The sequence below is a fragment of the Heloderma suspectum genome, chromosome 15, assembly GCF_057233095.1.
Source record: "Heloderma suspectum isolate Gila_16-S chromosome 15, 16-S_ref, whole genome shotgun sequence".
NCBI lineage: Eukaryota > Metazoa > Chordata > Lepidosauria > Squamata > Helodermatidae > Heloderma > Heloderma suspectum.
Genome location: NC_139472.1, coordinates 7,531,087 through 7,557,206, shown reverse-complemented (window position 1 = coordinate 7,557,206; position 26,120 = coordinate 7,531,087). Strand labels below are relative to the sequence as shown.

The following is a 26,120-nucleotide window of genomic DNA, read 5'->3' as shown; positions in this document are numbered from 1 at the left end:
ATGCGGCCCCCAGGAGCTTCTCCAAAATCCATTTGTCCCTCCAGCTGAAAGAAGTTCCCCACCTCTGCTTTTTTCAGGCACCATGAATCCCCTACCTGACCTTAACTTCTTTTTTTGCCTTTACCATCTCAGGTTGGAGCAAAAGAATGGAGTACGAACCCGGGACCGGCGCGCTCGCTCTCTTCCCCAACATCCATTTGGAGACCTGTGACGAGCCCATCACTTTTGTACAGGCCACCGTGGAGCTGGAGACCAACCACATTGGGAAAGGATGCGACCGAGATACTTACTCTGAGAAATCCCTGCACAGGCTTTGTGGTAAGATCTCGCCGGGCTGGTCTGTGTTAAAAATCGCACCTTGTGTCTCAGTGCTTTTCCTCCATTTTGAATCCTGACTTCTCTTTCCCGGCCAGGCAAAAAGAATGAGACGAGGGAGAAACGCAAAAAGAGTTTTCTCACCGTGTGGTTATAAAGCATTGACACACAAACCACGTTTCTTACAATAACTCCTCAGGAAGGACATGGAGCTCTGCTGACTCTAGCTCTCCTCCAGCTCAACTCGGCCTTCCCCAAGCTGGCACCCTCCAGATGTGTTGGACTACAACTCCCAGGATTCCTGACCATTGGCCATGCTGGCTGGGGCTGGTGGGAGTTGAAGACCAACACATCTGGAGGGCACCAAGTTGGGGAAAGGCTGCTGGAAGCTGGATATTTGCTGGTGGGTAAAATGATGGGGGAGGCTACAGTTGCAGTGTTGTGCAGCTCTGCTCCAGTAACCGTCCAGCTCACGATTCATGGTGCAATCTTATGGGGATAGCTGAGCCTCCGAACTTGGAAGCTTGCAGCCATCCAATGAAGAGAGGGAGGAGCGGCGGAGGCAATCTTCCCCTCCATGCTTCTCCCGCTCTACATTTTGGCTAGACAGCCTTTTTTGCCCATCTAGCTGGGGCTCGGTGGAGTGGGAGGAAGGAGGCTTGGGAGGCCTGGGGGTATGTGATACACTGGCCTCCCCAGTCCCCTCCCCTGCATGCCCACTGGCACGCCCCCTTTCCCTCCTCTCCGACGTTGCTTTCGCGAGCTCAGAGAGTGAGTTGGTGTGGTTCTCTCTGTACTGGCTGCGAGGGGGAGGGGGCTGAGAGCTTGGGTTCCTGGTTCCAAGGTCGGAGCGCTGGCTCCATCCTCAGATCCAAAAATCTGAAGTATCCTATAGCCCCCCCAGGCTCTGTCTAGGTGGCATAGGATTGCTCTCCCTTTCATTTATTTCATTTATTACATTTGCATCTTGCCTTTCCGGTCAAAAACGGTGCTCACGGCAGCTAACAGTAATAAAAGATGGATTGAGAAAGAAAATCTTACTTAAAACAAATTACAACGTAAACAAATTACAAAACACAATTAAAAGCAACAATACAAGAAGTAGACAGCAACGCTGGTGCTGGATTCTCACTGCTAATGCTGAAAGGCTAGCATTTGTAACAACTACACAGACACACAGCCAAGTAATCATGTTTTTTTTCCTCTGTAGGGGATTTGCTGATACATTGTTCTTAATGATTTAATTGCAGGTGCTTCCTCCGGCACTGCTGAGCTTCTTCCGCCACCAAGCAACACTGCCAACTGGACAATAGGCCTTCCTACAGACAATGGCCATGACAGCGACCAGGTCTTTGAGTTCAACGGCACTCAGGCAGTGAAGGTTCCGGACAATGTTGTCACCATCAACATGAAAGAGCCATTTGTCATTTCGGTGTGGATGAGGCATGGGCCTGGGTCCAAGGAGAAGGAGACTATCCTCTGCAACTCAGACAAGACAGGTTGGGGAAAAGAAACTCAGGCTAAGCAAGGGCTGTTATCTGCTTTTATGATGAAACATGTACCCGGCCATTGGTTGAACTACTGTGATGTCATGGAATGTTTGCAGATATTCTCAGTGCAGTGGGATGTGGGCGTGAGAATCCACAAACACTGGTTTTGACTGCATTAGAATAAAAATCACGGCCTTCGTTGTTGATTTTCCATTGAAACATGGCAATGAGTCTGATGCTGTGCAGTCTGTTCTGATGTGCTTTTGGGGAAAAGATCTAATACATCACATTTAGTGGCAGTTGGAAGTGTGGGCGTTTCTGCTTCTGAGTTCCCTGTAGCAGGTGTTGCAATATAATTCCTTGGTATATGCGTAAGAAGAACTGAGTGCACAAAAGACTTGATTGATTTTTCCGGGAGAACATATTTCCCTCCTTCTCTCCCCGCCTCCCCAGCCCATGAATAGCTTTCTCTGTGAATAACACCAGTCTTTGAACACTACAAACAGTAATTTGGAAGATGGTATTAATACAAAGAAAACGCAATAACTCAGGTTTCATGATTTGTACCTCAACGGAGCAGATGTATTCTATGTCTCATCAGTTGGAGGCTGAAACAGCCATTTTGAGCGGGGAAAACTCTTGTTTCCCAAAGCTCAGCAGAAGGATCTCTTTCTACTGTTGATGAGTTCTAGCTTAATTTAGTAAGGGAGAGATCAAGCAACATCAGTAAGAAGCTGGATCTTTTTGAAAAATGCCTTAGTAGGAAAGATTGCTTGCTTCAAACAGAAAATCATGTGCTTTCCTTTTGAGAATTGGCTTAAGGCCAATTTAAAGATGTGTCCCTTCATTAAAAAGAGAGTGCAACTGGGATCCTGAAAAGTAATTGAGTTGGAAAAGGGAGCTTTTAAACCGAAAGTGAACCATTATTCAAACCATGCTTTCTTGGATGTGGTTTTACAGAAGGTCTTGCCACAGAACGTAATGTCTGAGACCAGATTTACATGGCGGATTTGTCTATCTTGGTGGTAGTAGCTTCAGGATGGACTCGTGTGAATGGTTCTTTCCCACAGTGTGTGTTGACTTCTGGGTGTTAAAACCTTGTCTGCAGGCTTTCAGCGCACCCTGGTCCCCGTAGCTGATGCTTGTTGGAACAAGCTGGGGATTTTTGCAGCTAGTTGAACAAACACTGGCTGCGGAGTCCATTATGATTTGGACCTTTTCCTAAATGCTAGTTCTAATTTCTTGGTATGTGGCAGTTGTAAGGCCACGTGCTGGTTCCACATGGAACAGGAGGGTGTTTGTCTGAAAAAGTTCATCTTGCAGGCTGCCATGGGACTAGCAAGCTAGGAAACTGCCCTTGATTTATTTATTCTTTTTGCTTCAGTGCTGGCCTCTTTCCTCTTACTGTGCCCCTGTGTAAAATTTGGATGAGCAATTATGTGGCAAGGGGAAATTTTTATGAAGCTCTGCCATACCAGTCTTGGGTTGTCAAGGAACAGTTTCTGTCAGACTGCTCTAATGGGAGGCATTTCTCTCTCAGAAAAACGGACTTCATTTTCCTCTTCCTCCTGCGCTTTTCTTTTGTTAAGGAAGGGGAGCTTCCTTGTGACACTGTCCTTCCCCAAGCTGGGTCCCTCCAAATATTTTGAACTACAGTCCCCATCAGCCCTAGCCATGGTCAGGGATGATGGGGGCTGTAGTCCTAAACATTTGGAGGGAAGAAGGCTGCTGTAACAAGGTTGACCTGTAAAAGTCTAACATGATCCAAATAGTAGCTAGCTCACAGCTGTGCTGAAAATAGGGTGGTAATGCATCTGAACTTTCTTGTGCAGATATGAACCGGCACCATTGCTCCCTTTATGTGCACAGCTGTCGGCTTGTGCTCCTCTTCCGCCAAGATCCCTCCGAGGGACAGAGTTACGGACCAGCAGAATTCCACTGGAAACTGAACCAGGTTGGTGTAAAAGGAGGCTTATCCCAATGTTCTTATTTATTTTATTTATTTATTTACAGCACTTATATACCGCTCCACATCTAACAGATTCTGGAGCAGTGAACAATAAACGATAAAGGAATAAAACTCCATCTTACAAATCATTAGTTTTAAAAAACAGAATACCAATAAAAACCGTGGCTGGTCAGTCAAGGAAGGCTTCTGAAATAAAGATGTTTTCAGGAGGCGCCAGAAACACAGTGTTGGCACCTGCCTGACCTCCAGAGGCAGGGAGTTCCATAGAAAGGGGGCCAGCACACTGAAGGCTCTTCTCTGGGTGGACCCCAATCAGGCCATAGGTCCATGCCGAACCACCAGGAACATGCCCTCTGATGTCCTCAGTGACCAGGCAGTTGTAAGAGAGAAGGCGCTCTCTCAGGTATCCCGGTCCCAAGTTGTTTAGGGCGTTATACACTAGTACCAAAACCTTAAGCTTGGCCTGGTAGAGAACAGGCAGCCAGTGCAGCTCCCTCAGCAAAGGAGCTGCATGCTGGAAAGGGGCAGCTCCTGGCAACAGCCGAGCTGCTGCGTTCTGCACGAGCTGCAGCTTCCGAAGCAGCCTTAAGGGCAGCCCCACATAGAGCACATAGCCGTAATCCAGTCTTGAGGTTAGTAGCGCCTGTACCACTGTTCTTAGTTGCCACCCAAGTTCAAGGCTATGCTCTGTTGTTGTGCATATTCCTGCGTTAAATTGTACCTATTGTCAGGAATTTAGGTGAGCTTTTAGGTGAGCATGAAGAAGAGAAGATTAAGGGGAGACATGATGGCGATATTCAACTATCTGAAAAGCTGCCATGCCGAAGATGGAACAGACTTGTTCTCTGTTGCTCCAGAGGCCAGGACTACAGACAGCGGGTGGAAATTGCAAGGAAGCAGATTTCGACTTAACATTAGGAGAAGCTTCCTAACAGTAACAGCTGTACAGCAACAGAGCAGACTGCCTCCGGAGGCGGTGGGTTCTCCTCCACTGGAGGTATTTAAGTGGAGGCTGGATGGGCCTCTGTCAAGGATGCTGTAGCTGCACCCTGTAGGGCAGAGCCTCCACTTAGCAGTGGGTTGGACTAGATGATCTCTGAGACCCTTCCAACTCTATGATTCTCTGGACCCACAAGCTTCCAAGGACATGTGCATCTCGACTCTCTCAAGTCCGTAATGTTTGCAAAGCATCCAGATGTTTTTTCTGGCATGCCCTAGAAAGATAATATTTATTTTATAGATTTTAACCTGCTTTTCAGGATGTACTGCCCTCAGGAGGAGGCTTTCCAAGATTATAAAACACACGGAAATAGCACTACAATTAAAAATCGCACAGCAGCAGTTAAATTTTTTTTAAGTACCAAATTGAAACCGGAATAAATGTATCTTCAGAGCTTTTTAAAAGCCAGCAGTGATGAAGCCATACATATCTCCCTGGGGGAGTGAGTTCCAAAGGTGTGAAAATTACCTCTTCCTCATTTACCAGGGAGAACATCCTTTTGCAACTGGAAATGTGCCCATTTCTATTCATTTCTCACGATTAGCATATTCATTCCCCCCTCTCCCCCTGCTTCTGCTGCCTGGCCATGTTCACGCAGAAAAGCTTTGAGCAAATTGCTATTCCTCAGCCTTGCTTCCCTGATTTGGAAAATGGGAAAAGCAATTGTGTCCTGCCTCCTAAGAGTCATAGCACACACGTGCAGAAGGCTGCAGCTTCCATTCCTAACATTTCCAGTTAAAAGGATCTTGGGTAGGTGTGCTGGGAAAGACCCCTGCCTGATACACTGCTGAGCCAGGGTCAGTAAAGATGGAGCTAGTCTGGATGGGCCAATCACCCAATAGTAGCCCATGTGCAGTAGGTCTGTGGTTCAGTTCCTGGCATCTCTAGTTGAAAGGCCCTTGGGTAGCAGGTGATGTCCTGCTTCAACTAAATTCATCTCTTTGTTATGCAAACACAAAGCTAATTGCAATTGAGAAGTCAAAGCAAGCCAAAAGTCAAGCACAGTTTACCAGGGAAATACAGATTTTCGAGGGAGAAAGAGATGGAGCCAAGGTCAAATGCACGGGATATCAGTCAAGTATAATTGGAGTTCCAAAAGGCAGTGTCTGGAAGAAGTCCAAAGGTCGATGACACTGAGGTCCAGACACGAGTCATGGTACAAGATGCAGGAGCTGCAGCAACAGCGTTGTTTCCAGCAAAGGCTACACTAAGCATGCAGGGTTGCATTACCAGAGCCATCTGAACCCCATCCAAGGTTCAGCTGTAGTACATTCCAACCTTGCTCCCAAGGATTTCCCTGCTTGTGAGGAGTCCTTCTTTGGAGATGGGTGCCTCTTCTTACAGGAGCCCGATTGATTTGCCTCTTCAGGCGACGGCACTCTCCGAGACTGGGTGGTCGTTCAGCCTCTTGACTCCAAAGCAGAATTTGCGCCTTCCTGCAGGGATGAACCTGTGGTCCTCTTGCCCAAGGGCCCAGACTCTCCCAGGTCTCCTGGTACGGGTGGTTCCATGGCGTCCTCTGTCTCTGAGAACTCTAGCTCCTCGGAGGATTCCTCTGGCAGGGGGAAAGACCCTTGTTTATCTGCATTGGACCAACCCTTGTTTTACTGAATTGATTGGTTCCAGAAAGGTGGTATTTAAAAAATGCAATAAGTAAATAAATTGCCTGAGAATTTGGAGAATTGCTGCCAAGGTACGCAATACCGGGCTAGATGGACTTGATGATCTGGCTCTGTATAAAGCACTCTTGTTTGTTAATTTTGCAGAGCAGTCTGCTCTCTTACATTTGGGAGCACGGGGCAGGGGTGTGTGTGTACCTTATATCATATTTAGACCCTAGATCAGTTTAGACCAGCCTTCTCCAAACTGGTGCCCCCCACATCTTTTGGACCTCAGTTCCCATCATCCCCAGCCAGGGTGGCCAGTGGTCGAGGGTGATGGGTGTAGTAGTCCAGGACATCTGGAGTGTGAGGCCTTGCCCTGGTTCAAGTGGAGCTGTAGCCTCCGACACCGATTCTGAGTCAGAAGTGGACGCTGTACAATAGGGCCCAGCCATGGGAAGCCAGGAGTACTCCGTTCTACCAGGCCTCCCACTGGCTTGCCAGCCGGGAGGGAGGAGATGCAGGATGCTGATACAGCCTACTCAGCTGCGAGGCCTGACCTTGATGGAGGCCCCTGCTTCTCAACCAGGGGACAAGGCAGCGGAAGGAAGTCTCGGCAGGAGACGGTGTTTCAGGGCTGTCTCTTTTACTGCACTGTCAGTTAAACAGGGCACAGCAGAGGTGTCCCATGAGACGCACCCATCGCCTAAGAGGCAGGTTTCCTAGCCAGGACTGAAAGTCCGATACTGATCTTTAGCAGCCACTCCCCTGTATTGAAGCCAGAGCCTTTAGCAGGAGACTTCTCAAGAAGCAACGCTTGCAGAACCTGCAAAGTTTCCCCATTTTCTCTTGGACTCTGTGAGCTTATTGGGGTTTATTCTGCCAGCTGGATCCAGGGCTGCTTGGGGTTTTGTTCTGGTGCTCATGACCTGAACCTGGTCAAAGTCTTACGTTGTCAACTTATCTGTGGATCTCTGTTGGGGCTGTAAAGGCATAAATCTATTTACTGGAATTATGGCAATAAAAGGCTTTACTGTGAATTGGGCCTCGTCTCTGGGAAGTCCAGTCCCAACATGGAGGACACCAGGTTGGGGAAGGCTGCTGTAGACCGATGAGCAACGGCACCCCAGGGGTTTCTGGCGAAGGTCTTCCGCAGCCGTGCCTGGAGATGCTGGGAACTGAACCTGGGGCTTCCAGCACACAAAGCAGGGGCTCTCCCGCTGAGCTACGGCCTTTCCCCACCATAAGGATGACAGCGATGCAGTGATGCTCGTACTCTGCAGCTCTCTCTGGCTAAGAGTTTCAGGGACTAAGTTAAGCTTTGGCTGCATTACCATAAAGAACTGGACCTGAAAAGGAGCTGCTCAGTGTGACGCGCAGGTGAGCTTTAACCCCTTCCCGCCATGTTAAACACTCTGTACCTTTCCAGGTGTGCGACAAGGAGTGGCATCACTACGTCCTCAACGTGGAATTTCCCACGGTGACACTCTACGTCGATGGGCTTTCCGTCGATCCTTTCCCAGTGACTGAGGACTATCCCCTTCACCCTTCCAAAATTGAATCTCAGCTGGTGGTTGGCGCCTGTTGGCAAGGTAACACACTTCCAGGGCCGGTTTTGGCATGTTGACAATGGAAGAACATTTTTGAAATTGTCAAGTGCGTTCTATTTGTCCGTAACTCTTTCATTCTAGTCAAGCTTATGGACATGATTACCTGGCCGTGTGCGTGTATCTCACCCTCTCTTCAGTGAGGCTGTGCAAGAGAACAGATGGAGGCTGAAAATACAAATGGTGTTTGAAGACGAGATGCCCAGGAGCAAATTGAGCGGCCTCCCCTCTTTCCTAATGATATTAGAATGTTTGGGAAGGCCAGTAGGCTGGCATTCTCACAGTCTGTTGGCTGAATTGCCTTCAGAAATAAACTTTTGTTGCAGTGTTGAGAACGCTGATGAAGGAAGAGCTTAAATCCCATCCCGGGAAGAAGAACATGCTCTCTTGCACTGAGTTAGAAGCCAGAATTTATAACAGCACAATCCTATGCATGTTTAGACAGAAAAATGTTCTATAATTCCCAGCATGCTCCATCATGGCTGGCTGGGGCATGCTGGGAAATGCAGGACTTTTTTCCCTCTAAACATGCATAGGATTGCGCCCTAAGAAGGCTAAAGCTCCTGTGGTTTTTGTGTCCGCCTCTCTGAACACATTTTGTGTAAGTGTGTATTTGTTTTTAAGGGTTTTGCTAGAGTAATTCATTCATCCAGCATTTTCTGTGTTTTGGAGGATTTTGCTGCTAATGGCTATAAAAAGAAATGCAGTAGCAGCAGCAGAAGGGGTTTAACATGCAAAGCAAGTTTCAACAGCCATTCCCTGGAGGCTGCATAACGCTGAGTCACAGCCTCCAAGGCCGCTGAAGCTTTTTTTTGTCAGCATCCTGAGGAAAATTGGTCTTGGGATACATCTGAGAGGGCAGGAAGGGAACATAGATCGCTAACATACTCTGCAGTGTGCGTGACTTGTTTCCATTTCCAAGTTTCAACACACCTTTTTAAGGTCTATTGCTTATTCAGAATTACCTGCTACCTAGGTTAAAAGGGGGTGGGTGGGAAGGTAGCTTTCTTCTCAGTGTGTCTCCATACTTTTATGTCTATTTATATCCTGCAAAGCTCTGCCAGCAGGTCACAGAATATTATAAACATTAAAATACCATTTGAACTTAAAGCAGTGGCTCCGTTCGCACGTAGGATGAGTGGAAGGGAGCCGAGCGAAGCATCACGCTATCCTCCTGCATGGCTGGGGAGGAGTAAATGAGGGCTCAATTTCACTTTAGCATGAAGGTGTCAAACCAAGTCTGGTCCTCCTGGGGTCCAAATCTAGCCCTCCAGAGTTCCCCAGATGACCCCTTTCCCTGGCTCCACCCCCTTTCCCCCAGCCACCAATTGTTTACTGGTTTCCTGGCTTTTATGTAGTTGTTTCTCCATTCTAAATAGTTGAAATTCCTCTCCTAAAGCTTAGTTACTGGGCAATAAGAGCTTTAAAGAAGCGTATGCTGGTATTTTAGATACTTTGGCCCCACCCCTTTTGCCTTTGGCCCCGCCCCTGACTGGAGTGCAGCCCCTGAGAGCGTCTCCAAAATAGAATTCAGCTCTCACGCTGAAAGGGATTCAGCACCCCTGCTTTAGCAGGTTCCTGGCTTGCTAAATATGGACCAGGAATTGTGGTTTAAAATCAGCTCTTAGTCCATTGCTAAACAAGCCAGCTACAAACCTAAGATTGTTTAGTAGCTTGTTTAACAAGAGCTTGTTTTGAACTATAATTCCTGCTTCTCATGTAACGAGGCCTGGAATCTGCTAAAGTGAAACTGAACCCTTGGTTTATTCCTCCTCCCCAGCTGTGTGGGAGGAGGAGAAGGGAAAGGAGAGCACGGGAGCCAGCAGTTTTGCTTGGCCTCCTTTCTGCTTCTGCACATCATGCTAAACGATGTTTTAGTTTTATGCGCGAACCCTCCCACTCTAAAGAACACAGCATCAACAGATATTAGGAGGAGGAGGGAAGGAAGCAAGTGGATGGAGTGCATCCTTTGCATGCAGGAGCTTCTAGCTTCCACCCCAGTATCTCCAGTTCAAAAGGGATCTTGGCAGCAGGGCTTGGAAAAAGAGAGCTCAGTCCTTGGAGCTCCTGCTAGTCAGAGAAGATGGTGCAGATTCTGTTTAAGGTAACTCCAGCCATTATATGTCAGTGGGTGCTCAAGAGCCACATTAAAAACAAACAAACCTCTGCTCCAGCAGTGCAAACCCCTTCCTAGATAAAGGAAGGTCTTGCCTAGTTTCAACATCTTTCAAGAGAATAGGCCAGGCACACCTCCCCGGAAAAGGCGCTTTATAAAGGGGGCGCCATTGCAGAGAAGACCCTGCTGCCCAGCTCTCTTGTCTGTACCTCCCATGAGCAAGCAAGTAGGCCCTCTTCTACCATTCTTCATGGATTAGGGGGAGCGTAAAGGAGGAGGCACCTCTACAGATAGCCTGGTCTCTAATGCGACCTGTTAAAACGGGGAATTAACCACTGCAGTGTATTAGAACAGTTCTGGGGAACCTGTCACCCTCCAGACGGATCTAGTTCCCATCAGCCTCAGCCAGCCTGGCCAATAGTGAGAGATGATGGGAGTCATTGTTCATCAACATCTGGAGGACCATGCTCCCCGCCCCCCGGCATTAGAGTGATGACTCCCTCCAGCGTATACGCGGCCTTAAGCGCTGGTGGCTGATTACGTCGGTGCAGGCGTATGCTCGGAGCGGAGCGCACTCTGCAAGTTGCGTGTGTGGAATTGGTCCCCTGTGGCTCTTCCCTGTTTAACTTGGTGGAATTGCCAGCACTGCAATGTATACTTGGGCGTGGGCTGTTGGCGCATCCTGGTGGTCCTTCCCTGGGATTCCTCCAGTGAGGTGGCCGCTGGTTCTCCTGTAGTGCTCTTAACCTTGCCACGGGGAAGGTACGGGGGGTGTCCTGGGTTGGGCCCCCAGCTCAAGCAGCGAGGCTGAACAGGCCGGGCCAGTGACCCAATGAACGGAGGCCCAGGGGAGTGGTCGGCTGGGCTCTGTCACCTTGTGGTGCAAGTGGGAAACAGACACTTGGATGCTTCCCCAGGAAAATTCCATCCAAACAGGAATCCTGTCTCAGCAGGATTCAGGACAGCTAAAAGGAAGGGCTTCTTCACACAGCGCAGAGTTAAGCTATGGAATTCGCCACCACAGGAAGTGGTGATGGCCATCAGTTTGGATGGCTTTAAAAGGGGGTTGGACAAATTCCTGGAGGAGAAGGCTATCAATGGCTACTAGTAGTGATGGCTCTGTGCTGCCTCCAGTAACAGAGGCAGTGGGCCTGTGTGTACACCAGTTGCTGGGGAACATGGGCAGGAGGGTGCTGTTGCGCTCATGCCCAGCTTGTGGGTTCCTGGTCAACAGCTGGTTGGCCATTTTGTGAACAGAATGCTAGACTAGATGGACCCTTGGTCTGATCCAGCAGGGCTCTTCTTATGTTCTCATGGCATACTGCAAAGCAAAGGGCTGCCCTCCAGCACCATCTTTATTTTGGTTCCAAAGAGTGGTTTTGGGTTTTGAAGCTTAGACCCCCACCTCTGCCTTGTAAGTAAGTTCTTGGGCAAGTGACTTTTGTTTTAGTCTCTCCGGTTATGCTTCATGGGAAATGCCTGCTTTGTGACCCCCCCCCCCGCATGGCAGCCATTTTCTGAGAGTGCCCATGACACGCTAAAAGTCGCAGATGTGCCCACCGACCCAAAAAGATTGGGGACCCTGGCATAGACCTCTCCCTGCTGCTCTTGCTTTCTTCTTGCGGGGAGTTTTTCACTGAAGGGAGCAAAAAAACCCTCACGAACCTGCCCCCCATAGGAAGTGCCCCATTCCGTTCCATCCTCTTGGGGCTCTTCCATATCATTCCCGCCTTGCTCTGCACGTCAGAATCCAGCTCCGTGTTCTCCAGAAATATGCCCTCGGGTGTATACTTCTGCAACATGCTAGCGATTCCATGGCAGAGGTGCAGGGCTCTCTCAGTCGATGACCCGAGAAGGAAAACAAGGGCTTGCTGGCAAGTAGAGAACTTAGGAAAATCATGTGCTCTTGTTCTGAAACCCAGCCGTCTCCCATTTGGAGTGGGGAGGTCTCAATTTCCTACTGAATGTGGAGAACCCCAGGCGTCTGGTAAACCGAGCACCTCCACCAAGGCATGAGTACTGCGACAGATAAAATGTACCAGGTCCTAACCACTTGGTTCCTTCCTCTCTTCTTGTCCCTATTCTTTTCTTCTTCTTCTTGCTTCTCTGCAGAATATACAGGAAATGAGAATGACACAGAAAAAGCGACCGAGACTCCTGCAGGTTGCTGGTGGTTTTTTTTCCAATGGTTTTTTTTTAATTCTTCCACTTCTAAGCCGAGACATTGCTTCATCTCACACATAGCATGACATGCCAGCGTTGTGTTATGGCCATTGAAACTGCATAATCGCGTTGCGGGACTGGTTTTATTCCATTTCGCTTCTTTTCTTTCCCCCTTTATTTCTTGTATGTTCACCTCTTTCTTTTTACCCACCGCCCCCTTGAATATAACACCCAAATGTACATTCCTATTTGAGTGTAGAAAGCAGTTGCGGCTGCATTGAAGGATTGGGTGTTTATTGCAGAAAGATCCATTACTTCCTTGGTTGCAGCGGAGGTGGGTGGGACATGTTGCAGCAATGCTCACTGGTCAAGGGCTCACTTCCTCAAAGCCAAATGGCCAGCTGGAGGAACCACTTACTTGGATCAACTTCCTGTTGAAGTGATGAAGAGGTGATGTGGGGAGGAAGTGTTGGGGATAACTTGTTAACTCCGCCTTTCCCAACCTGGCACCCTCCAGGTGTGTTGGACGACAAGTCCCAGCATCCCCCAGCTCAGGTGGCCTGTGGGCTGGGATGATGGGAGTTGTAGTCCGACACATCTGGAGAACGGCAGGCTGTGGAAGGTTGCTGTTAAGATAAGTCACATCACTATTACCCCCCAGTATTGCAGATTGAAAGAGTGAGGCACCGAGTGAGTGGCATGCCTAAGGCCACAGAGAGACGAGATTCAAATCGGGGAACTTCCTGATTTGCAGCTCAGTTTCTTAGCCACTACACCAGCTGAGGATATGGCTGATAGGTCTGGAAAATCTGACTGCTTCTAGGTCAACTTGAAGCAACTCCTTAGAACCCAAGCCCCGGCTTAAGAGAACTATCCCATGATGCAGCACAACTGCTGAAGCTAAGCAGGCCTGGCCCTTTAGGCTGCCTGGATGGAAGACTGGGGGATGCTGGGACTTGTAGTGCAACACATCTGGAGGGCACGAGGTTGGGGGAAGGCTGTGTTAGCTGATACGGCCAAAGGTCTGTTCCACATCCGGCTGAACGCTCTCCTGACTTAACTGCTGCTACTTCTAGTTTTGTAGTAATGGCTCGGTGGATTTAACATCTCAGTGTGAGACAATCAAACAGAGGCTTTCATTTAATTTTAAATGGCACCTTGTATAAAGTGCAGCACGGGGTAGAAAAGTACCTTCTGATAATTCACACCTTGAACAGTGAGGTTAAAAACTAGCTCAAAGAACTGTTAAATCACAGTAATAATACTTAGGAATTCTATGGCAGCTGTCATGCAGTGAAAGAAATCTTGGTAGATTAATGTCTTCATAGATTAAATCTGCATACACACATGCGCGCACATATAGAAGCATATGAAACCAATAGTTCTGGAAGGGATAAAAGGGTGCTTTTCTTTTCTTAGGTTATTCAAAAGTGTGCCACAGAAGGACGTCATATTAGAAGACAAATATTGGCATGGAAGAGCCTTCCCCATCCCGACACCCTCCAGATGTTGTTGGATTGCAACTCCTATCATCTCCAGCCAGCAGGGCCACGATCATACTGGCTGGGGATAATGGGAGCTGCAGTCCAACATTTGGAGGGAGCCGGGTTGGGGACGGCCGGTCTAGATGAAGTAAAGTCCACCTCGGTCTTAGTCACTTTGCTACGTTAGGTTTCTCACTCCCTCTTTTTTTTTTAGTACAATTCTTGTAGGGTTTGAATTTCAGACTTGTCTAGCTTGGACAATTGTTGTTCTGTACTTTATCTTTTCTGCACTTTATCTAGTGGGAGATACATTTTCAGTATGGCACTTGTGAAGGTAGCTTTGACATCTCAGACTTTATAGGGCACCCTTCTAAGGGTGAAAGTCATTTTTGTGATGGCAAAGTGCAGCCTTGGCTTCAGGATTGAGCTGGGTCATTCCATCCCCCCCCTTCCATCTCTCAATAGCCATATTGCATGAGTGAGCTTATTTAAGTTCTCCCCCCCACCCTTGTGCTTGATCATAATTGCAAGGTTAACTCAAGAATGAGAACTAACTAACCTGCATGCCAGTTTAAGAGCAAAATCAAGCACCGTTGTTTCTTGTGAAAACAAGCAAACCACAGATTCAAAACTATGCACACACACCGCTTGATGATGCTCAAGATGTCCGCCTTCCCTTGCTTCATAAAGGTGGCGAACTCCGCATGGCCCAATTCTTCCGAGGCAGCCTTGCTGGCTTAATGATCCGCTCTGGCAAACTGGAGAACAAGAAAGTGATTGACTGCCTCTACACCTGCAAAGAGGGGCTGGATTTACAGACAGCAGATGGTGTCGGCAAAGGCCTGAAGGTAAGTTTGTCCTGTGACGGAATGGCACGGGTCTCTGAATCCACTAGGAAGCAAAGATTGATTAGAGCTGCCTTCTGTGCCTCTTCTGTCACTTTAATGAAAGGGGGAACGAAGTCGCTCCCCCCATACCACCCGGCCTCCTTTAAGATTTGACTGTCTTCTTAGTTGCTGTAACTTTTGACTACCGTACAATTTTCATAAAGGAGAGGTGGAGAAATAAAATCCTTACCCAGCTGCAAACACATCTCTACCTTCTCCCGTCAACCTCCCCACAGTGATTTATAGACAGCTGACATTATTAACGAAGGGCACAATAACGAAGGGAAAGAGTGAAAATGCTCATTTTGGGAACAGGGCAGGCTGACGAGCATCTCCACTTGTTTCAGGGAAGCGCTAAATCCCTCTTGCACTAGCAGTGGGTCCCGCTTGCATAACAGAACCTGCAGGGCTCAAGAGACTCGGCAGAGGCATAAGCGTCCCATTGGATTCCACCCAAGATTCCCAGTCAGTAAGAGATAGCGTGGTGTAGTGGTTAGAGCCGAATGCATCACTTTTCAAACGTTCATCTTGAGCACTATTTTGCTGGTAGAAAGGCAGGGTACAAATCAAATAAATGAAAGAATGAATGAAAAGCCAGTGTGGCGCAGCAGTTAGAGTGTCAGGCTGGGACTCGGGAGACCCAGGCTCCAGTCCCCACTTGGCCGTGAAGCACACTGGGGGACTTTGGGCCAGTCACTGACTCTCAACCTAACCGACCTCGCAGGGCTGTTGTGAGGATAAAATCACATACCCTGCATTGGGCTCCTTGGAGGAAAGGTGGGATATAAATGTAACTAACAAACAAACAAACAAATAAATAAATAGAATTACCATGGTCTTAGTGACCTGCAAAGTTCTTAGGGTTTTTCCTGGAAAGTAAAATATGCTACAATGTGTGTTGCTGGCTTATTAAAGGCAGTTTGGCAATTACTTCATGAAGCCTGTGTTAATAAATTACCTTTTTCGCCTTAACTAGAGAAGGCTCCTTATCTCTGCACTGAGGAGCTTAGGGCACAGAGCTGATTACGCCTGCAGAGTTCCCAGCCCTGATCTCTCGCCCTGCTCCCCGAGCCTTTCTTGCTGCCATCTCACAGCTTCTCTTGACGCGCTTTCAGATCCACATGAACCCCAGCCAGTCGGCCTTGAGCTTGGAAGGAGACGACATCGACAGGTTTGACAAAGCCATGCAGCACGTCGCCTACGTCAACTCGCGCCAGTTCCCCACGCCTGGCATCCGGAGGATCAAAGTCACAAGCACCATCAAGTGAGTCCTGTTGGCTGGCGGCAAACGGCTTCCATAAAGATTCTGCGGGGAGCCCAGAAGGCTCTTTGGATGGAGGGCTCATTCCTGTGGGGATGTAGGGTCCCTGAGGGTGGACCCGCATGCTTGGCAAGCAGGTTCCATCCCTGGCATCTCCACTTCAAAGATCTTGTGTAGCACAGATCTTGTGCGGGAGCGTTTCTGACTCCGATTCAAATGGCTGGTGTTCGCCATTTAGAGCCTGCGGTGCTTCGGGCCCGGGTGACTTGAAGGACCACCTTCTGCCCTGCCACCACAGACCAGTGGCTCTTTCACACTAGTGGGCGAGAGACTCATTGAGAGTGTGCAGTGAGTAGGTGCAAATGCAACACCTTGCCAAAGGATCACACAAAGCAATCTGAAGGTGCTTCTGCACATCGGTTGAAACATGCGCCAGGGATGAAAGGAGCCCCAGAATTGAGGATCTGTCCTTGCTTGAGCTTGGCGCATGGACGGGTGTGGTTAAGGGGGCTGATCGAGGAGAGCCCTGAGAGCGTGCCCACGCAGCAGAGGCCGAGCCCACGTCCGCTTGGGTGATGCTGACCGGGTTTAAAACAGTCATCCCTCGTGACAGGGGTGGGGAACCTCTTTTAGCCCAAGGGCTGAATTGCATTTCGGCGACGCTCTCGGGGGCCGCAGTCTGGTGGGGGCGGGGCTGAAGGCAAAAGGGGCGGGGCAAACATACACAAAATGCCAGCATATTTTTGCTTAAAGTTCTCACAGCCAGGAACTAGGCCTTAGCAGAGGCATTTCAGTCTTTCAGAAGGGGAGGAAAGTGCCCCAAAGGCATGAAACCACCAAACAATTGGTGGTTGGGAGGAACGGGGTGGGGCCAGGGGAAGGGAGTGGAGCTTTCTGGGGAACCCTGGAAGGCTGGATTTGGCCCCCAGGGCTGAGATTCCTCACCGTGCATTACGACAAAGTTTGGTCTGTGTGTGCTGCGTATTTGTCTTCCTGGGACATGCGCCTCTCTGTCTTTGCTGGCAGCTGACACCTGTCACTTTTCTCTGGCAGATGTTCCAACGATGAAGCCTGCATTGCCATCCCCTTCATTGACGGCTACATCATGGTCTTGCAGCCCGAAGAGCCCAAGATCAGCCTGAGTGGCATCAACCACTTCGCCCGCTCGGCGTCAGAGTTCGAGAGCCCCGAGGGGGTTTCCCTCTTCCCCGAACTTCGCATCATCAGCACCATCACGCGGGAGGTTGAGCCAGAGGGGGATGGAGATGAGGATCCCACAGGTAAAGCCTGTGAACCTGGGTTAGGCAGCTAATAAGCATTGCGTGCCAATAGGGGAATAGCTGCAGCGAGTGACGCCGCCCCTGCCAGAAAAGGGGCGAACTGAAACGATCAAGGGGCTGGAGCAACTCCAGATGAGGAAAGGTTACAACATCTGGGACTGCTTAGCTTGGAAAAGATGCAAGTAAAGGAAAACATGGTAGTGGTCTACAAAATGATGTCTGGTGTGGAGAAAATGCACAGGGAGACATTTTTTTCCCTCTCCTAGTCCTGCTTGTGGGTTTCCCGTGTACAGCTGGTTGGCCACTATGTGAACAGAATGCTGGACTAGATGGACCCTCGGTCTGATCCAGCGTGGCTCTTACGTTCTTATGCCTAGAGGGCTTACCACACAAACCCAGAATTTGGGATGGGATGGCCAAATTTGAGATCATAGAATCATAGAACAGTAGGGTTGGAAGCAAGACCATCGAGTCCAACCCCCTGCTCAATGCAGGAATCCAAGTCAGAGCATCCCTGACAAATGGCTGTCCAGCCTCGTCTTGAATATCTCCAGTGTGGGACAGCCCACCACCTCCCTAGGTCATTGGTTCCATTGTCGTATTGCTCTAACCGTCAGGAAGTTTTTCCTGATGTTCAGCCGGAATCTGGCATTATTCCATGTCCTGCATTCTGGGATGATCGAGAAGAGATGCTGGCCTTCCTCTCTGTGACAGCCTTTCAAGTCCTTGAAGAGTGCTATCCTATCTCCTCCCAGTCTTCTCTTCTCAAGGCTAAACATGCCCAGTTCTTTCAGTCTCTCTCTCCTCATAGGGCTTTGTTTCCAGTCCCCTGAACATCTTTGTTGCCCTCCTCTGAACCCTCTCCAGCTTGTCTGCATCCTTCTTAAAGTGTGGTGCCTAGAACTGGACACAGTACTCCGGATGAGGCCTAACCAGTGCCGAGTAGAGGGGAACTAGTACTTCCCGGGATTTGGAAGCTATGCTTCTATTAATGCAGCCCAAAGGAGCATTTGCCTTTTTTGCAGCCACACCACATTGTTGGCTCATATTCAGCTTGTGATCGACAACAATTCCAAGATCCTTCTCGCTTATAGTGATGTTGAGCCATGTATCCCCCATCTTGTAATTGTGCATTTGGTTTCTTTTTCCTAGGTGCAGAACTTGGCATTTATCCCTATTAAATTTCATTCTGTTGTTTTCTGCCCATCGCTCCAGTCTATCAAGATCACTTTGAATTTTGTTTCTGTCTTCCAGGGTATTAGCTATCCTGCCCAATTTTGTGTCATCTGCAAATTTGATCAGCATTCCCTGCACCTCCTCCTCCAAGTCGTTAATAAAAATGTTGAAGAGCACTGGGCCCAGGGCTGAGCCCTGCAGTACCCCGCTCATTACCTCTCCCTAGTTTGAGAAGGTCCCATGGATAAGCACTCTTTGAGTCCAATTCTGTAGCCAACTGTGGATCCACCGGATCGTTGTTTCATCTAGCCCACTTTGAGCTAATTTGCTCATCAGGATACCGTGGGGCACTTTGTCGAAAGCTTTGCTGAAGTCGAGGTATACGATGTCTACAGCATTCCCATAGTCCACAAGGGAGGTTACTTGATCAAAAAACGAGATCAGATTCGTCTGGCAGGATTTGTTCTTGACAAATCCATGTTGGCTTCGAGTCATCACTGCATTGTTTTTGAGGTGCTTCCAGATAGATTGCTTTATGATCTGCTCCAGAATTCTCCCAGGGATTGATGTCAGACTGACTGGTCTGTAGTTCCCAGGTTCCTGCTTTTTACCCTTTTTGAAGATAGGGACAACATTAGCCCTCCTCCAGTCATCTGGCACTTCACCCGTCCGCTATGATTTCTCAAAGAGAATAGACAGTGGTTCTGAGTTCTTCTGCCAGTTCCTTTATGACTCTAGGATGCAGTTCATCTGGCCCTGGAGATTTGAACTCATTCAAAGTAATTAGGTGTTCCTTGCCCATATGCCTATCGATCTCAAGCTACAATCCTGCCCCTTCAGCCTGTACTTCGCCTTTGCCAGGGGGGTCATAGACCCTCTTTCTGGAGAAGACTGAGCCAAAGTAGGAATTGAGCACTTCTGCCTTTTCTTTGTCATCTGTTGTTATTTTGCCATCCTTGTTTAATAGCTGAACCACCATTTCTTTCCTCTGTCTTTTCCTCCTGTTCTTTTTGAACAAGTTATATCCTTCAATTGCGGTATTCCAGTCATGAGAGTCATCCCACCAAGTCTCAGTTATACCTATCAAGTCATAATTTCCCTCCTGTATTAAGAGTTCAAGTTCGTTCTGTTTGTTTCCCATACTCTGGGCATTAGTATATAGACATCGAAGACCATTGCTTCATAGTCTGGCTTTCTTCCTACATGTTTGTGAAGACTATTATTGGGCGCTATTAGAGCTGTTCTCTCCATTGTGGTGCATGAGCCTTGGTCCATTGTTACCCCCAAATTTACATCTCCCTTCCCCCTAGGATTCAGTTTAAAGCCCTCCTGATGAAGTTCTTCATGCTGTGGCCAAACACATTCTTCCCAGCCCTTGTGAGGTGCAACAGCCCATCTTCCAGGAAGTATAGCCCGTGGTCCCAGAATCCAAATCTTTCTTGTCAGCACCACCTTCGTAGCCAGTCATTCACCCGGAGTATTTTTCGTTCCCCTTCTATCTCTTCTAACTACTGGAAGGATGGATGAGAAAACTTTCTGGGCCCCAAAGTTCTTGAGTGTCTTTCCCAAAACTTCAAAGGCTGACGTGATTTCTTTGTAGCTCCACTTGGCGGTATCATTTGTTCCCACATGGATGAGAAGAAAGGGATACCTGTCAGTGGGCTTTATGAGTGCAGGCAACCCTTCAGTCACGTCTCTAATCCGTCCTCCTGGGAGACAACATACCTGGCGAGTCCACGGGTCTTCGCGACATACTTGGGTCTCGATCCCACGCAGCAAGGAGTCTCCCACTACTACCGCTCTTCTCTTCTTCTTGTTGTAGGCCTGGGTTTCATCACCTCTGCTTGAGTGACCTTCAGCCTCTTGCTCACTCTCATGTAGGTTCCCCTGTGATTCTTCCTCTGCAGACTGTCCTCCAGTCTCATCCTCAAGTACCTGGAAACGGTTCCATAGCTCCACTGCTTCCACTAGTGCAGAGTGGCGTCTAGTTCTTCTTCTCCTAACTGTCACCCTTTTCCAAGGAGTATGCTGTACTGCATTTTTCCTCACCTCAGCATTTCCCACTGCCTCATCTTGCTGTTGCTCTTCAAGCTTCTGGTCTTCCCTTTGCTGCTGTAGTTCCCCCATTCTGTCCAAGAACTCTTCCTGTTCTCTTATTCCCCGGAGGGTCGACAGTCGCTGCTCCAGTCCTCTTTTTCTTCCAGCAGCGTGATCAACTTGCACCTGTTGCAGGTGTAAGCCATGTTGTTCTCAGGCAAGAAAACAAACCTTGCAGGTCACCAACACTAGAGAGTCTTGTCCTTCCATAGTCTCTTTCCCCTTTTTGTGTCTAGCTTTCTGATTGTTCTAGAGTAGTCTGTGCCTGGTCCTCTACTCACTGGAGGTAAAAACAGAGTCCCACTGGTATGGAAGTGTGTGTTACAAGACAAATATTTTGTTTAAAAATGGGGGGGAATTTTTTTAATTTTTTTTTTAATGTTAAGGGCCTCCCCCTTGACCTCCCCTGCTGAACTCCCCTGGCCTATTCCTGTTTGCTCTCCCTGCTTGCTTGCTGTGATCACTCGCTCTCTGGGAGCTTGCTTGCTTCTGTAGTCCCTAGACCAGCTGGAGCAGCTCCCTCTGCTCTGCTCAGCTGGGAGGCGGGAAGTAGACAGTGTGGGGAAACATCAAATGGAAATGTTGGAGGCAGTTGTATCATCTAAAGGTTCTAGCGCTCAAGGAAGCAATCTACTGAACAGGTGGGACGTGTCTGGCAAAAGCTTAGAAGCCACGTGGGTTCTTTCTTTGCATCTCCTCATTCCCTGCCCTTCTGATCTGGATTTTCCCCCTCTCCTCCCTTTTTGCAGTCCAAGAATCCTTGGTGTCTGAGGAGATCATGCACAATCTGGATACCTGTGAGGTCACCGTGGTGGGGGACGAGCTCAACCAGGAACAAGAGAGCTTGGAGGTTGATATGGTTCGGCTGCAGCAGAAAGGGATGGAGATGAGCAATTCCAACCTTGGAATGATCGTTACTGGTACTGCACTTGCTCCCCCCAGGTCTTATGTGTCTGAACTGAACTGTAGATGCGATCAAGTGCCATCCCGGGGAGACTTCAGAACTTGCAGAGTAGAGTTTTGCCAGAGAGGCCTATATTTTCAAAACTGCAAAGACCAGCCCTGGGTCAGACACTCGCGCAGACGACCGCATCTCGCTTCTTGCGAGTCACATTTCTCCTTCAGTCTCAAAAGCTAAGGATGCAACGTGAACATTCAGCAAGAGGGGATCGCTTTTCAAAAATAACCTTTGAGGGCGCAACCCTAGGCATATTTAGACAGAAGAAAGTCCTACAACTCCCAGCATTCCCCAGCCAGCCATGCCAAGACCAGATAAAACAACTGAGGGCGCAATCTTATGCATGTTTAGAAGGAAAGAAAGGCCTACAACTCCCAGCATTCCCCAGCCTGCTGGGAGTTGCAGGACTTTTTTCTGTCTAAACATGCATACGGTTGTGCCCTAAGTTGCACTTGACTTCATCCAGACTTCATAAATTGGGGCTCACAAAGATCGATTTAGAATGCTCAAGCTCCTGTTGAAACCACAAAGGTGTTAAGATAAACATATGTGTCTGCTTTCTTTTGTCTGTCTTTCTGCATACCGTAGCTGCCCAGAAGTGCCCTGACTAGCATCTGTGTTCCTCTCCCTCCAGGGGTCGATACCATGGCCAGCTACGAGGAGGTTTTGCACTTGATACACTATCGCCATCGGCACGCCATCTCTCTCTTTGACCGAAAGTTCAAACTGATCTGTTCAGAGCTCAACGGCCGTTACGTCAGCAACGAGTTTAAAGTGGAGGTATGCGAGGGGGTTGCGTGATCTGGGGCGCTTCAAGGTATTGGGTCCATTAACGGGTGTTTGGGCTGCCAGAGAGTGAACACATTCAAGTCGCCTGGTATAGAGACCAACCATTTGGCCCAGTATTGCCTGTCCTCTACATATTTTGGACTACAACTCCGAGCATTTCTGTCCATTGGCCATTCTGCCTGGGGCCATTGGGAATTGATGTCCTCAACATTTGGAGGGCACCAGATATGGGAAGTATGGGTTGATCAAACCCATTGATCACCTAAATGTCACAGCCTTGAGGATTATTGATAAAGCATCTAAAGTTACTAAGCACCGTTCAGAAATAAAACGGACCCTTCCTTGCAGGGTTCAGACAACACGATAACCCACACTCAAGGGTTGAGGGTAGGCTGTTGTTGAAACAGCAGTTACCATGTTGTCCAAATTCAGCCGCACTAACGAAGCATGGTTTGCTAGCTATGAGCAACCCGCAGTTCATAACCCAACAACAAACTATGGGTTCTCTTACAATCCACGGTTCAAAAACAACTCACCCTCAACCCTTGAGTGTGGGATATTGTGTTGTCTGAACCCACTCGTTATTAAAGGTTGGATTGGGTGGCATATCGGAGAATTGTGGCAGCTTGTTCATAAATTTGGTAACGCCAAGGACAGGGTTTTTAATTTTGCCTCTTCTCTCTCTCCCCCACCCAACTTTCTGCTTGCCAGGTGAACGTGATCCACACAGCCAACCCCATGGACCACGCCAACCACATTGCTGCCCAGCAGCCTCAGTTTGTCCAGCCCGTCCACCACTCCTTTGTCGACCTCTCTGGCCACAATCTCGCTAACCCTCACCCTGGGTTTTCAGGTAAGGATGCGTCCCTTCCTTGAGCCTCGCTAGATTTCTCCCTTCCCTCTCCTTGCTCCCCCTCCCCTGAACCCATTCAGATCCTCTGGAGAGGCTTTCTCTGCTGCTGAGCATCGGCATGTCTCTGGCTCCCTTCCCAGAGGAGGCCGAGGCATTAAGCTAATTGCATCGTCTTGGGGGATGTGAAGTTCAAGCCCTCCATGAGGCACAAACGGCGTGCTTGATTTCTAAAACGTGGCTATTCTAAAAGAAACGCGTCCCATTTCTCCACAGGCTCGAGGAAAGAGTTATTTCTCTCTCTCTCCCCCCCCCCCTTTTAAGTGATTCCCAAATCTGGGGAGGAAGTGGGTTGCCACTCCAGCGGGATTTGCCGTGGAATTGGGGAAACCCTTGGTGCCAGCATGCCAAGCTTTCTCCACTGCCTCCCTTTTCTAGTGTCGGAGCATGAGTTGTGCTGCAGTTCCTGGAAGAGGGAGAGTGGGAAGAGGCGGGTGAGATTCTTCACAAGTAGAAGGCTGCCTGGAATGACCATTCGCCGCCAGCAACAGGACGGCAGTGGCCTTTTGACCGCTGCCGGCTAGTGACCCTGTCATAAGATGGAGCCTCGCCCTTTTCCCCCCTTTGGGCCGAGTCTGAATCCTACTGGAGGGAGCTTGGTGAAATCCATTGGGGGATGAGAGCAATGGAAGCTTGAACCCTATGGGAGTCTTCCCCAAACTGGGGCTATCCCAATCTGTTGGACCTCGGCTCCCATAATCCATTTATGGGAGTTGTAGTCCAGCACTTCTGGATTGCTACATGGGCAGTGGGTTGCTTAAGTAACTCAGGGTTGGGCAACGTCTGGCCCTCCAGATGTTTTGGCCTGCAGCTCCCAGCATGCCTCACTGTGGGCTGTGCTGGCTGGGCTGATGGGAGTTGCCCTCCAGATGTTCTGGCCTGCACGTTGCCCACCCCTGAAGTTAACTCTTTTGTCTGTGTCCCAAGTGCCTGGCAGAGGCCCCTGCCAGCCTTCTAGGCCAGTGTTGGCAGGTGTTTTGGAGCGAAGTGGTTTGGAGCCGCTTTTGCTCTGGGAGTACTTGGGAAATTTTGAGGAGCTGACGGCACTGCGGCTGTGCTGGAGCAGCTCCCCGTGAGGAAAGGTGGCAACTGTTTAGCGTAGGGAAAAGGCGAGCGAGGGGAAACAGAACGATGCCTGGTGTGGAGAAAGTGAGGAGGGAAGAGTATTTTTCCCTCTCCCATCATCCTAGAACCCAACGGGGGCATCCCAAGAAGCTGAACGGTGGAAGATCTCTTCACACAGCGCACAGTTAAACTATGGGACTTCATACCACAGGATGGAGTGATGGCCACCAACTTGGGTGACTTTAAAATTGCATTACGCACATTTAAGTGGGATAAGGCTATCAGTGATTACTAGTCAGAAGGTTCTCTATCGCCTCCAGGATCAGAGGCAGTATGCCTCTGTACGCAGTTGCTGGGGCACATGGGCAGGAGGGTACTGTTGCACTCATGTCCTACAAGTGGGTTTCCTGCAGGCAGCTGGTTGGCCCCTGTGTGAACAGGATGCTGGACTAGAGGGACCCTTGGTCTGATCCAGCAGGGATCTGCTCATGTTCTTAAACCAGTGTGCTTGTTATTGCGCCCCCCTGTAATACCCAGTCAGCTTAATATATTGGTAACGTGGTGGCAAAGTGTCCAGTGCTTCAAAAAGGACTGGCCGGTCCCAGAAGAATTGCTCTGAACTCCCCGCCATCCCGATGAGGGAGCGTTTGGAAGATGCGCCGGCTCCAGGTTTTGAGGGGACACCCTCCTTGCACCCCCTCCCTCCCTCCCTCCCTGCCTTCTCACTGCCCTTGTCACCAGCTGCTCTCGCTCCTCCTCCTCTTCCTCCTCATGGCTGCCACTCGCTTGCTGGACAGGCAGAGAGCCCGGGAGCAAGGGGGCCGCAGCATCTCCTGCTCCTCCTCCTCTCCGCCACCGTTGTCTGGGGCAGAGCGAGAGGCGGGGGAACCAGCAGGCTGCAGTGTTGAGGAAGAGGAGGAGCAGGTCTAGGGGGCACTTCCTCCTCGGGGCACAGCTGATTGCGCCATCTTGTGTGTGTCTGTTCTTTTCAACCCCCCCTCCTAGTGGTTCCGAGTACCGCCACCGTGGTGATTGTGGTCTGTGTCAGCTTCCTGGTGTTCATGATCATTCTGGGCGTGTTCCGGATCAGAGCGGCCCACCAGAGGACGATGCGGGACCAGGATTCTGGGAAGGAGAACGAGATGGATTGGGATGACTCGGCTTTGACCATTACTGTTAACCCCATGGAGGTAAGGCTTGCATGGCTCTTAGGGTGTTGTGTGTTTTCTTCTGCTTACGGTGACAAGGCCAAAGTCCAGTGGACAGGGTGGGACTTCCTCAGGTCATGTCCTTCAGTAGGTGACCTGCTGTTTGCATCATGCCTGGTGATTGTCTCCTACCCCATACCTCTTTGCTGTTGCTCTTTCTCTGCTGCCTCTGGTGACACTGTATGTTTTAATTAAAAACACTTAAATTTAAACATATAAAATGCTAAAAAAAAAAAGAAAGAAAAAGTATCAGCTATGCAGTTAGCAGTTGGGCAAATCGACTTTTTTCTCGCCAATGACATGTGGCAATAAATCATTCAGTTATCACGCTAAATATGTAAAAAGAGTGTAGGCACCTTGCAACTCCTGCTGGGGAGGATGCAACCTGCAGTTGAGATGCCACCACAGAAAAGGCTCCATGCCTAGAAGCCGCCCGTTTTGCTTCCAGAGGTAGGGGCATCCAGGGGAAAGCTTCAAACGTAGATCTCCACTTACGAGGAAGTTTGCATGGCATAGGAGGAGGAGGTCTTCCCCATCCTGTCTTGAAGGCTTTATAAGCCAACACCACGGAAGCAAGTTGCACGGGGAAGCGAATTGGAACCCAGCGGAAACCAGTCAGTCTTGGTGATTGATAATGTTCAGAATGGAGGACTCCATTTGACAGCCGAGTTCTGTACCTGTTGGAGTTTCCAAAAGCTTTTCCGAGAAAGTCCCACTCTGTCCCTGTCTGTCAGTGTCTCTGTC

At 49.2% G+C, this 26,120-nt stretch overlaps 1 protein-coding gene across 5 annotated transcripts in view; it reads left to right on the top strand.

Annotated features, from left to right (window-relative positions):
• Positions 1 to 26,120, top strand: part of CLSTN1 (calsyntenin 1) — a 71,368-nt gene that overhangs the window by 42,138 nt on the left and 3,110 nt on the right. For 3 of the 5 annotated variants that reach the window (XR_014786013.1, XM_084821780.1, XM_084821778.1), the window contains 11 exons: positions 133 to 318; positions 1,566 to 1,814; positions 3,638 to 3,759; positions 7,805 to 7,967; positions 14,436 to 14,593; positions 15,748 to 15,896; positions 16,947 to 17,173; positions 21,196 to 21,366; positions 22,039 to 22,184; positions 22,905 to 23,046; positions 25,174 to 25,358. Coding sequence is in view for 4 of the 5 variants with exons in the window: in XM_084821780.1 (XP_084677906.1) it covers positions 133 to 318; positions 1,566 to 1,814; positions 3,638 to 3,759; positions 7,805 to 7,967; positions 14,436 to 14,593; positions 15,748 to 15,896; positions 16,947 to 17,173; positions 21,196 to 21,366; positions 22,039 to 22,184; positions 22,905 to 23,046; positions 25,174 to 25,358 (1,898 nt within the window). In the remaining variant the exon portion in view is untranslated. Of the gene's footprint in view, positions 1 to 132; positions 319 to 1,565; positions 1,815 to 3,637; positions 3,760 to 7,804; positions 7,968 to 14,435; positions 14,594 to 15,747; positions 15,897 to 16,946; positions 17,174 to 21,195; positions 21,367 to 22,038; positions 22,185 to 22,904; positions 23,047 to 25,173; positions 25,645 to 26,120 lie in introns of those variants that run through there. The other 2 variants (XM_084821777.1, XM_084821779.1) reach the window with 2 other exon arrangements.